General features: G+C 49.8%; 1 protein-coding gene across 1 annotated transcript; it reads left to right on the top strand.

Moving 5' to 3' along the window:
- On the top strand, window positions 1-5,879 carry RFLNB (refilin B). The gene is made up of 3 exons (XM_027903340.1): window positions 1-207; window positions 1,671-1,780; window positions 3,108-5,879. Exons 1-3 carry the CDS (start codon window positions 1-3, stop codon window positions 3,436-3,438), a joined length of 648 nt encoding a protein of 215 aa, XP_027759141.1. The 3' UTR covers window positions 3,439-5,879.
- The last annotated feature ends 6,846 nt before the right edge of the window (window positions 5,880-12,725 follow it).

The following is a 12,725-nucleotide window of genomic DNA, read 5'->3' on the forward strand; positions in this document are numbered from 1 at the left end:
ATGGTGGGGCGGCTCAGCCTGCGGGAGGTGCCCGACCTCCCGGACATGAGGAAGCGGGGCGACTCCGGGCTCGACAGCCCCGACTCCGGGCTGCCCCCCAGCCCCGGGCCCGCGCCCCCGCCCTGGCTCCTCTCTTCGGGCAGCCCCGACCGCGCCGCCGCCGCCAACGGGCTGCCCGAGCCCGACCCACCCGCGCCCTCCGCCGCGGTGAGTACCGGCCCGGCCGCCTCTCGCTGCCTCCCGGGGGACACCGGACCGTCCTGCCGGGGCCGCAGGTGCCGGGCCCGGCGTCCCCTCGGGGAGCGGAGGAGCCCCCGAGCTGCCCCCGCCGGGATGCACCGCCCGGGACCCCGCGCTGTCGGCCCCGGCCGCGCTCCGGGCCCCGCAGCATCCCGTGGGAAAAGGAGGGTGGAAAGTCGTGGGGGTTACCGGCGGGTCGGCGTGGGAATGGGTTGGGAATAACTGCCCCTGGTTTCCCTCCTTTTCGCCGGCCTATGCGGCCGCTTTCGTATCCCTTAAGGGACCTGCACCGGGAGGGATCCTGCCGGCAACCGGGGTCGTGTCGGGGATCCCTTTTACAATGCCTCCAGCTCTGGAGTCGGTTCTTGGTGCAAGGGAATCCCCGTCCCTCCTGCGCCAGGTCGGGGTTGGGACAGGGTTGCAGTATGTCTTTGAAAATCCCTGCGGAAAGTGAGCTCCTGTTATTCCACAGTGACCCAGAGTAGGAAGTTTGTGTATAAACTTTGGGTTCAGTTCATAGTATCAGATAGATATGTGCTGGTTTTTCACCAAATGGTTTTTGGATGTGAACGCTGAGCTGTTGTTTCAAGTACTTCGGAAAACTGCAAATTTATAGGGGGAAATCTCCTTTCTACAGGGGTGCTGCTGTGAAATTGAAAAAGGCCATAGGAGAATTGTGTGTTGAACCAGAGAGATGTTCACAGCCCCCTTGCCCCTCGTTAGTAAGCACATGTGCAGGGGTGGCTCCAAAAACACAAGCCCATTGGGTTCCTTCCCGTTGGGGCCAGTTAGGGCTGTGGGACATTGCCAGGCTGGTGTCAGCTCGTGGCTCTGGGTGTCCAGGAGAGGAGCACAGGGAAAGTCCATGAATCACCCCTCAGTGGGAATGAGTTAATCCTTCCCAACATTCTGTGTGTGAATTAGATGGGATTTGATGCCTGCAAATAGGAGCCAGGGCGTAGCTGCGAAAGGAGGAGGTTGCTCAGGGAGAGATGCCCCGCGATGGGTCCCTGCTGCGGGCTATCCGTGGGTGTATCGGATGAATCCGGCGAGGAGGGAGCTCTCCTACACCCGTGTAATGTTTGCTGTAAACTGAGCGTGGGCTCCCACAGGGAACAGACTCTGGTTCATGCTGCAGAAGCTACGCTGCGCTGAGGGCTTGTATTCCTCTCTCGTTCCCCAGAGTGGCTCCTCTGAATTGAGCTCCCAGAGTCAGGACCTTGCCTTCAAACGTGCCCCTTGCCACCTCTTGGATGCTGTAGACCAGCATGGACTCAGGCCTGTGGGATGCACCTGTAGGCACGTCTTGGACTAGCAGATCCTCTTGCACATAAATGTGAACCTCAACATCTCCGTACCAAGGGATAAATAAATGTCTTTTATTGAGAATATACTGAATTGTAACGTAAAACTTTTGCATCTTTTTGCAGAGTTCCGTGTTCTCCCCCAGCCCTGTTCTCTCCAGCTGCCCTCCAAGATTGTGTCCTTTATCCTTTGGCGAAGGAGTTGAGTTTGACCCTTTACCACCAAAGGAAATAAGGTAAATGCTGTGTTACAGTCATCTGGTTTTGAAGGAGTTAGAGGAGACAGCAGGTAAAGGAGCAGTTAGACCTTATCAGTGCCCATGAGTCAGGTTAATTTATTTGCAGAGCTATTGTTCACCACAGCTTTACATTCCTGGACCTGGACATTTGTACAGGCTGAAGGAGTGTGTTCAGCCTCTTTTAATCCCACCCATGTGGTTGGGTTTGGTTTGTTATTTTTTTTCCAGGAAGACTTTCTTGTATTTTACTTTCCTGCTTTGACTTCCTTGCACCGCTCCAAAATGTTGCCTCTCAACTGATTAACCAGAAGGTAATCACGAGGGAAGAGCTTCAAAGTTCTTTCTAGGACTGCTTTATTATAGGAAGGGAATTTTGCTCTTGTAACCTCATGGTTTTATAATAAGCACTTTCTATCTTAACAGCTGTGGCTGGTTGTGTGAAATAAAAGGAAAGGTAATATTCAGAGGAGTGCATAATTATTTTTTTTAATGCACTGCATCGCTTCACAGCCTGTGAATTATTCCTTTGAACATCATGATTTGCAGTAATGAGAAATGAAGGCTCCCAGTTGATGACTGTGCAAGCAGAGGTAGGCTGATAAAATCAAACGGAAGCCTAATGCAGGGGAGGGTAGGAAGAATTATGTCCTGGTGTGGGGAAGGGGCCTGTGCCGTGGCTGGAACTGGAGGCAGTTAGCACTGTGAAAAAGCCAGCACAGAGCTGTCACAGTGTGAAGGAGATGAAAACTTTCTGTTGCAGTCCAGGCACAGAGGATTTTCTCACCAGCAGAGGCTGGAGCGCAAACTGAAGTATTTTCCTGCCAGTTGAATCTTCACAAGTTTGTCTTCAGAGAGTGCCCCGTGCTGGGAGTGATAGCAGAGCACTCCCACGTGACTCCTGGCAGAGCAAAACTGAGAAGATAACGGGCGCTTCCAGGGACTTGGCACTCCGAGGAGTCAGGATGTTTGTGTGCAAAGCCTAAATGTGGATCTCGGCCCCTGGGCTTAGGAATCTGAAGGAGGTTTGTAGGTTCACAGGGCTCAGGGCTAAAGTGATGCACACAAGTACTGAGAAGGCGTTTGTTAGCGCTGGCAGCCAGGCTGGACGGCGATAGTTCTGGGTGTGCTGCTAACGCAGGGCTCTTTACTCACCCCATAAACGCGTGAGTAAGACACCGGCGGGCGTTCCTCGCCCGGCGTGGCTGTTTTTGTGTTGAGGTGGCAGGTTCAGGGCCGAGGAGCCTCCCTGGTACCGCGCTCCAGAAAAACACATCCTGCTGCTGCTGCGCGGGCGAGCTCACCCCACGTGCCTCTCACCTTTCAGGTACACGTCCTCCGTGAGATACGACTCGGAGAAGCACTTCATCGACGACGTCTACATGCCCGTGGGCCTGAGCGTGTCCTCCTGCAGCCAGACGGTGATCTGCGTCCCCAGCTGCACGTGGCGCAGCTACAAGTCAGAGGTGCACCTCGAGCCCCGCAACAAGCCCCGGCGCTTCACCAGCACCACCATCATCTACCCGAAGCACGCCAAGACTGTGTACACCACCACGCTGGATTACAACTGCCGCAAGGCCACGCGGCGCTTCCTGTCCAGCGTAGAGCTGGAAACCTCGGAGTACCTCGGGAACGACTGCGTCCTGGATGGTTGCTGACTGCCGGGCGCTCCTCTCTCGCTCTGATCCATCCCGGCCCCACCTAACGTACTGTGCTAACTCCACTAAGCTAAAGCGGGTACAGACCCTCCTTTCCCAGCTCTTAATTCCTGCTCTGAGCGTCAGAATGGCCCGAAGCGCAGTTTTCTTGTGGGAACATAACTTAGTTAAGGGACTTGTTTCTTCGCCTCCAAGGTCGTGAGTTCCCTCCCCTTCCCCGCAGTGCAGTGATCAGGTAAAAAATAACGGGAAGCATTTTCCCGGAGGAAAAGCTGACAGGTAAGAAAGAACGTGGAATAGTGCCTGGCAGGTGGAGATCCATTTGATGCTTTGGGGTTGATGTGCAAAATTAAGGGCAGTTCGCTTCTCTTGCAGAGAATCTACCCGGTCATTTGGTTGCAGATAGCCAGAGCTGTCAGTCATTTCAGTTTAGAGCGCGAGAGTGCTTTCTCTAGAAGGACCACCTCCTGGAAATTCCTGGGAAAAGCGAACAGAAAAATCCAGAATTCTGAATTTAACAGGTACAAAGGTGCTATCACGTGGCATTCATGTCTTGGTTGAAGGCGTAAATTGGAAAGAGGAGGGATTCTGAGCAGTGCTTTTGCAGCTCCAGGCGAATTTGGGTACTTCCAGTTCTTTGGATGAACAGCGCGATGTATCCCCTATTTTTACGACTTCAGCAGCGCAGTTGTCCGTGCAACACTCATTTGTGTGAGTGTGGTGGGCCTTGTACCAAAGATTAAAATTATCCAGGCCAAAAATCATCCCCGTGTTTGCTGGAAAAGTCGGGTCTTGACAATGCGGAGGTGGAAAAACCGCAAGTGCCTTGTTTTTACCGACACTGATCTGTCTGCTCTGAGGGAGCTGTAACCAGGCAAGTTTCAGATGATGTTTATACAGGGACCTAGAACGGCAAAGGAGGTGCTGGGGTGGGGTGTGAGAGGATGTCGTGGTGGGGGTTGAGAGGAGGTCGGTGGTAGCAAAGGACAGGCAGATTTTTAGTGTGTAGTGAAATCCAGGGCTGTAGCTCTGCTTCCCCGCTGAGCTTCTCATTGCAGAGGTCTGTGTCCTTGCTGGACTTTGCTATCTGGGATGTCACTGGAGTGGGGTAGCCTGTCTGTAAGTGCCGAGTGACCCCTCCAGTCCCAAGTGCATGCTGAATTTGGGGACCAAAGGGAATAGCTTCAGACACTATTAAAGTCTGTGGGGATGTTTGTCATGTGCTTTGATGGAAATAAGACAGAGGGGTTTCCTTCTTCTCCCAGATTTTTTTTCCCTGTGCTGACGGAGCGCAGTGCAGCGTGGAGAGCATCTGCTTTGGGGAGCCTGGGTTACACGGGGTGCAGTCGCTCAGAAACACCTGGTAGGCTTGTCTTAGGTGGGCACAGCTTTTCCACGTATTCCAAAACTCCTCCGAGGCGTGTGTGGGTCGCTGTGCCGTGCAACACCAGTCCTGGAGCTGCTTTTGAGGAGGACTTGGGCAGTGCTTGGCCCCAAGGGTGAGCTTTGTCAGTGGTGAGCTCAACCTCGGGAGCCTGTTCTTGAGCTGTACTTAACGCGTGTTTGGGCAAGTGCAGTGAGTGGTGTGGAAGTGCAGTCCAGGGAACAGAAACGATTTGGGAGATGAAGAATGCAGCAGGAAGGAAGCCTTCAGTTTGTATGGCTTGGGGTGGTTTGGTGTTGCTGTTGTTGTTGTTGTTGTCATGGTTTTTCACTTATTTATTAGCTCAGAACAGAACATCCTTAACCTTTGGTACTTGCCTCTGAGATCCCAAACCAGCTCCAGGAGGGCAGAGGGCACAGTCAGGTAGGCATCGCTCCGGAGTTGAGAGCAGCACGATGTTGCGATTAAACACGTTGGTTTCAGGCTACAGTACTGAGGAGATGTGTCCTAAAGTCATGTTGCAACTCCCCCCCCCAAATGCTGCCCCAAGATGTACTTGTGGTGTAACGGAAGGCACAACTCACCCCAGAGCGTGCGGGGTTTCCAACGGGCAGAATCCCCTGTGGGAAAGCTGTTGCACAGTTGCTTTGCTGTTTCTTGTACCTTGCTCCTTAAACATCTGGTTGGACACGGGACACTGGAAGGACGTGGACCCTGAATGGCTCTGACAACGCTCTTCCAGTGGATTCATTTGCAGGAGGTCTAAGAGGAGGTTGTTTTTAAGTTGTAAGCATTAGTTGTCCCTAGTTAGAACCAAAATGACCCTTAGGCTATAAAACACCTGATTTTTTTTTTATAAAGCAAGCAAACTTAAATATGTACCTCTTAAACATATTTTAATTGGTAGAGATACCTTTTAAATTATTTATGTTCCAACATTTGCAAAGCTCTGATTAGCTCTGTGCAAGTGTTCTGATGTCTGTGATGTTTCCCACCCCCTTCCTTCTGATTTTCAATTTGTCTTTTACTTCATTGGTAATAAATGATCTGAAAACCATCCTGTGGGGAAGTCTCTTTATTTTTCATTCAAAGCTTTGCAGTGTTTATTGTGGTAGTTACTTAGAAATAAATACATAATGCATCTTGCCAATCCCAGCTCCCCTCCTTTCTCTTCTATCACGTGTTACTGTTGTTTACATATTCTAGGAGGGTGTTTCCTATATAAAACTCTCTATATTAAAAAAAAATCCCACACCAATGCCAAATGTTGTGGCTTTGTCAGTTTAGTAAGACACTGATTAAGTGCTTTGAAGACAGCTGAAAATCCTCTCCAGTACGTGTTTGAGCCGTTCATCTGGTACAGTTTTATTTTTAAAGAGAGTTTCTGGTATGGATTTCAGCATATCCCGTAAGTGAAGAACTAATCCCTTTCAAATATAACACGTATTTAACCAGGCAGGAATTCGTTTTTAAAACGCGGATGCTCAAACGCTACATCAATAAATACAGCAGAAAAATAAGACTAAGATGCGTCACGCATTAAAACTTCATAAAAACCGAAATAGATGGTTATAAACTATCGTGTTGAGAGAAACGCTGTGGTTTTTTTTTTTTGGATGCTTAATCTGCTCTTCCAACCTTTCCGAAATTTGCAGGCGTGCTGATTTTGTTAGTGGCTCCAGCAGAGTAGAAGCGGATGCAATTGAACATCAGTTAATTAATTCCTAATGGGATTCTTTTGCTTACTTTTTATTGTTCATCTGGTTATCTGCCCGCGAAAGCTCCGGAGTTGCACGTAATGACATTATTGGGATCTGGGGAGCTGTGAAGCCGCCGCTCTCGTGAAAGGCCGCGCGAGCATTTGGGGATCCCGCAGTGCTTGAAGTATTAAACAGGAGAAAAGCCAAATATAAACATCAATTACTGTGTAAAAGAGTCTATTGGAAGAGCCATTAAGAAGAAACTTTTAAAATCGCAACAGTGTCTTTCGGCGGGGGGGTGGGGGGTGGTTTCAGGGAAACTTTCTCTCCTTTCCCATGTGTCACCTAACTTCGAAATGCTTCCCTTAGCGTGGCCTGGGCTGTTTTCCTCGAGTGCTGTCATAACACTCTGTATGAAAGATGCTCCTTTACTATGAGAATTTGAAGTAGGGGAGTAAAAGGCAGCTAGATGTAATTTTTAATCCATAATTTAATCCATATTGCCCAAATGGGCTTCTAGTTGCTACCTACCGTGCCAAGGATAACCCTGGTGTGGATGTCCTCTGTTTTTCTGGTACATCTGTTGTGCTTCTCCAGAACGTCACCATCTGAGGGTCTGATACAATGAATTTTTATTAAAAAGTGGAACGCTGCACCTAACAGCTGGATCACGAGCCAGGAGGTGAGGGCTGGATTCCCATCCCAACTTTTGCAGCAGTAAGGTAAGTCTGGGTGCCTGCAAATCCTTTCAGCCTCCAAACAAGGTGTCTGGTCCCCTCAGCTGCCCACGAACGAGCAGAGGACAACAGGAATACCTGGAAAGCCCAGGTGTAATGCAGTGAGTATTACTTTGAAGTAAACTAATAGCAATAACTAGGGATGCTCCAGGACAAACAACAGGCAGCGTGGAAAGAAGCACTTTTAATTGTTGGGAGCAATGTGAGTTCCGCCCGTATTTCAACTAACAGGTTGGTTTGTTCCTAAAACACAAATGATATAGGCAGTGAGTAGTCAGTGCTAAGCTACAGAAGTTGCTGAGATTTTTGGGTGGCACCACTGGTGCAGCTCGGAGGCTGTGCCAGCTCGTTCGGCGTTCAGGGCCAGTTCACACTTGCTTTTCCAGAGAGTAACTGCAGCAATCTTCCGTCCCTGCTGCGTGACGGCTGCGATGGAGCGATGGGGAACGCCTGGCAGCTGGGCACGGCTCAGCAGGGAGGTGCTGCTGGATACACAGCTCCTGCTGTTTCCTTCTGTTCGCCTCACAGACACTCAGCCTTTCCTCCTCTGCTCCAGGATCCTCAAGAATCCCGTCCCATCAAAAGCTGAGCTGAAGGACCTTCCTCTGCTTGACTAGAATCCAAAATGGTGGAAGTTGATGCCATAACCTTTCTAATTCCTGCATCTTCCTGCTTCTCCTCTGCAGTATTTTGGGCTGAGTCAGGGTGCCTCCTGGGACTTGGGATTTTAAGCACTGGAGGGGAGCGGGCCCGCGGCTCTCTGCTTTTGTGGTGGTGTTTTTCTGTTAAAGTGATAAATGCTGTTAGCAAAACTGTAAGCAGTCCCTCTGAGGCTCTCCTGCTTATTTCACAAAAAGAACGATGAGAAAACTGCTGGCTGTGGCCTTCATGTGGCCATTAATAAGAAACCAAATCTACAGGAAAGTATTAATGGCCCAAAAATCTTATTTTCAAGTGGGAAATATATTTTTTTTCGATTGGCTAACTTAGCGCTTCTCACACCTGTAAAATGTATTTACTGAGGCTGTTAATGCATTAATAGCACTTCTGCAATGGCATCAAGTTCACTGGGCTTGCCTGACTCAATTTAGGCAGGAAATTGATTCTTAGTTGTTGGGGATCTTTTTAAGCCGTTATCCATTAATACAGCAAGACATGTGATTTTTTTAATAGTACAATTTCTGGAAACTCTCAGGCACCTTTTGTACTAAGATACTGGAAGTGAATGGAGGTATTCCTTAACATGGAAGGAATTACAAGGAAATTAACCTCCCCTTTCTGTAGTTTTAACAACCACTCACCCCCACTGATGGGAACTTAGTGCAGGGCCGTGACTCACACTCGTGGAACGGTGAATATTTAAACAAATATACTGCAGCTCACCAAAAGAAAAACCACTGAATATTTACAGCATCCCCAATCTCAGGCACTTTTTGAAATTTCCTACTTCCTGGCAGATGCCTTATGCCTCCTACTGCTTATGGGGTGTAGTTACATGCACTCAATGTTGCTTTTTTTTTTTTATGGATTTGTAGCTACATGTGAAAGTGTGTGTATAAACAGGCTACAGGTTCAGTAAAAGGTTTTAAAGCACCATCTGTGGTTTCCTGGGAAAGGCTGTTCTTTTCTCTCCAACTTACCTGGTGGTGGTGGTACTTCTCCGTGGTGGCTTCTTTTTCCATGGTGGCTTTGTGCCAGCCCCAGGTGGTGGAGGGGGTCCTGGGCAGCCCCTCACCCTCCACTGCCTGCCCACGCTGCTCTCCCACCCACGGGGACCTGCAGCCACCCTTGCATGGCCCCCCAGAGCTGACATCAAGCCTGGAATGCAGCAGGGCAGGGGAGTTCAGCAGCCCTGGCATGGCCTGTCCGTGACCCCCTCCCCATCTTCCTGTCCCCTCAGTGCCTTCCCCCTCCACCTCCTCTCACCCCTTTCCCTTCCACCTCACCTTTTCCCTTCGCCTCTCCCCCTGCCAGCCTTTTCCCCTCCATCTCACCACTGCCTTCCCTCTCGCTTTCCCTCCCTTCAACACCTGCCCTCCAGCGGGGTCTCCAGGGCAGCCACAGCCTGGGGACAAGCCTGGACTGTCCTGTTTGGCCAGTGCTCCAAGGGAACAGCTCTCTCCTCCCCTGTGCCCACTGGGTGTGAGGGTGCTGGGGTTTGCCCCAGGTGATGTGGCCACACCAGGCAGTGTTGCCTCGTGCCAGGCAGTGCAGCCCCGGCAGCAGGGGAGATGTGCGGGGCTGTGCCCAAAGCACGGTGCTGCTGCACAGGAAAGCATCCAACCCCAAACCCTTGCAAGGGGATCAGCCCCCGGGGTGCCTCCCACCCCTCCACAACACCTCAGCCCTGTAAATCAAGGTGCTGAGGGAACCTTTTCTCTCCCTTCCTTCCCATTTCCGCTTTCCCTCTCCCACCGCCTTTCCCCACTGAGCAGGTACGTGAGAACCAGTTCCCGAGGCAGCAGCAGCTCTCCCGAGGTTTTTGGGCAAGACCTCCTGCCCTTGCTGTGTGGGGTGGTGGGAAGTGCTGCAACACCCTCACAGTGATGGAGATCAGCACATCTTCAGAGGTGAACCCGGACGAAAACCACGGGAATTCCAGGAGCAGCTGCTGAAGCACTGCTCCTCTGATCTGTCATTCTCTCCCTGGGAATAACACGAGGTTTAATCCTCTTTGGGTGTTTTCTTGCCCTCCCTGCCTCTTTCCCTTCCCTCCTTCTGATCTATTTGGATGTGAAGTTTGGCAGGCGCCGGCGGTTGCGTTCGGACAGGTTATGATGGAATCGGGATCCCTCAGGCTGCTCCCACGGCTGACCCCGCTCAGACTGTCGCTCATGGTCTAATTCCAAGGCATCAGCAGCAGGGGTTCTCGCTGATGGTTGCTGCTGATGCTGTACTGCAGCCAGAAGGTCCCCAAAGCCTGCGTGTGGATAAAAGGGATGGTGACACGGGGGGTAAAAGACAAGGAAAGCGACAGCAGCAGCGATGGGATGTAAATAATTCATCCAGACTGAGAAGTGAGTGTGATATTTTTGGAGAACAGCTGAGGGAAGGGGATTACTTGTTGTTAATGACAAGTGGGGGTTGTCATTAATTTCATTATGATAAAACCTGACTTGCCAGCCAAAATTAGAGCCCAGTGGGAGTGGCTGAGCTACACACAAAGAAAACATTCTGACAGCTCCTCGCTGGAATACCAGGATGGATAGGACTGCTGTTCTCCCTGTTAACCTGCCCTTTCTGCTGCTGCAGGAGGCTGGGAGGATGCTGGGTTGTGAGGTGCCCCTGGCAGCAGATAATGTTGTTCTGAAAGGGCATCACCCCCAGGCAACTCTTGGTGCACTTTTTGGCTTCAAATGCAACTACACCGAGAATTTGCCCTGGATTTCCCCATGGAACCAGTTTATTCCCAAATGTGCATCATTTTCCCGTGCCACAGAGGCAAGGAAGCTGTGCACAGACTTACCACATGGGCTACTAGGAAAGTCTTGTGAAGGGGTATTGTGGATGCTGTAGGCTTAACACGAACAAGGAAAGGGGAATTAGACCTGAGCCTTGCCCTTGCAAGGGAAGTGTGATCAGAATTCAGAATTATTCTTTAAAACAGCTCAAAATAAGCAACCTAATTTGCTGTAAAGCATCAGTATTCTTCCAACGTTTGCTTTGTCTTGTAGCCTTGAGCAGGTGTGCCTCATAGACAAGATTTTTTTTTTTTGGTTCAGATTAGGGACGGAATCATTGACATTTTTATTAAGGAATGGTAATTAGACGGACGAATACAAATTGAATCAGAGGATTGCAATCAGAGTAACAGCTTGGAGAAAATCCCTGGCCTTCTTGCTGTGAATTGTGAAGCAGCTAGATCGACCTGGAGTGGTCAGGGGGGATGGGGAAGCAGTGCCAAACAGCCCTGGCTGTGGCAAATCCTCTCCATTTGTCAGCCTTTGTCCCTGGAAAATGGTCATTTGGAGGTAAGCAGAGGGCCAGTTGGGCCTTTGGTTCCTCTGTGTGCTTAAAATAGCTCATAATTAATATGATTTGAGTATTAAAACACTAATTGCCCACCTGGAACCCATGTGGAAACACTTAACAGAGGATGACAACCCTCACCTGAAGGACCCTGTGATAAACCAGAGATTGCAGCCAAGCTGTGGGGAGTAATTCAGTAGGATAACACCTTGGTTCGGACATGGCTGAGAATGGGAGCCCAGACCCTGCTTATGAGCCCAAACTGGGAATAATTTCCTGTAGCACTCCAGGACTGTTATCCTTTGGATCCTTTTGTTGTACAGGAGGGCTGCCTTTAAACACCTGTAGTTCTTCTGAGGGACAACTTCACACCCACGAGTTTAACAGCTCTCCAGGAAAGGTAATCTTTATTTTCCATTTCTGGGAGAATGTGCTAGTCTGGGGGTGACACAGGAGGCTGTTCCTGGTGTGCCAGCAGGTGCTGAGCTGAGAGGAGACGGGACCAGCTCGAGGCACCCACGGTTGCCCCTGTCAGCAGCACTGGGAGGCCTTCAGGAGGAGGTGGAGAAGGTTGTTATCTGTTATTGTCCTTGTCACAGGAATATTTAAAATCTCAGGCAGCTGAGATCTGGTGAATAATTCAGTGAAACCCATCACTGATAAAAGAGAGGTTTTGAAGGGTTCTTCGGGTGGAATTGGAAGTGCTGAGAAATGAGTATATTAAAAATTGACTTTGTGCTACGGAAGATCAAGCTTGTATTTAGCCTTTAAATATTTTTTAATGTAATGGTGTATTTATTCTCTGTGACTCCAGTTACCAGGGCCCAGCCTTGCAGTCAGAGTCTGAAGCATCTGTGGTTCTGTGAGGATCCTGATGAGCAAATTCAGCAGCAGAAGGGATGCAGGCTCTGAGGTGTGTCATTTCCCTGCCAGTGCAGGTAGTTAAATAAGGTAATTTATCGTTTTCCTGAAGCTGGCTGAACCGTGTGTTTAATTTATTTATATTATTGACTGTGGAGCAACTACCCTGGCGTGAAATGTCATCGTCAAGTACTTTCTTCCACAGAAATGCAGGCTCTGTGTTCATGCAAACTGATTCCCCTGATGTATTTTTCAACAGTTGCCTCAAACAAAAAGTAAAATATATGCTCAGACTTGAACTCCATTTAAGTGAAAGGTGTCTGAGGGTCCCTCAGCTTCTCCTGAGGTCTGGTGGATGTGTGGAAATGATGGGGCTTGTAGGGCCTGCAGATTTCTCAAGAGCGGGCTCTGAACAGAGAGTGAAAACAGAGGCTAAGGATTTTTTTTCTCTTCTTTCCTCTTTTCCTCCTGTCACATGGTAAATTCACTCACAGCATCCACTGGGCATTTAGACAGTAATGAGCCTGAATTTCTGTGTTCCTGGGTTTGTGCAAAGGAATAATTGTGTTCCTGTGACTTTCTGTTGACTCACTGTATGATCCCAGCTTGTCTCTTCACAAGACCAAATTTTGGTGC

Source organism: Empidonax traillii, unplaced genomic scaffold (genome assembly GCF_003031625.1).
Source record: "Empidonax traillii isolate 1590-97213 ecotype Southwest subspecies unplaced genomic scaffold, ASM303162v1 scaffold957:size654520, whole genome shotgun sequence".
Lineage (NCBI taxonomy): Eukaryota > Metazoa > Chordata > Aves > Passeriformes > Tyrannidae > Empidonax > Empidonax traillii.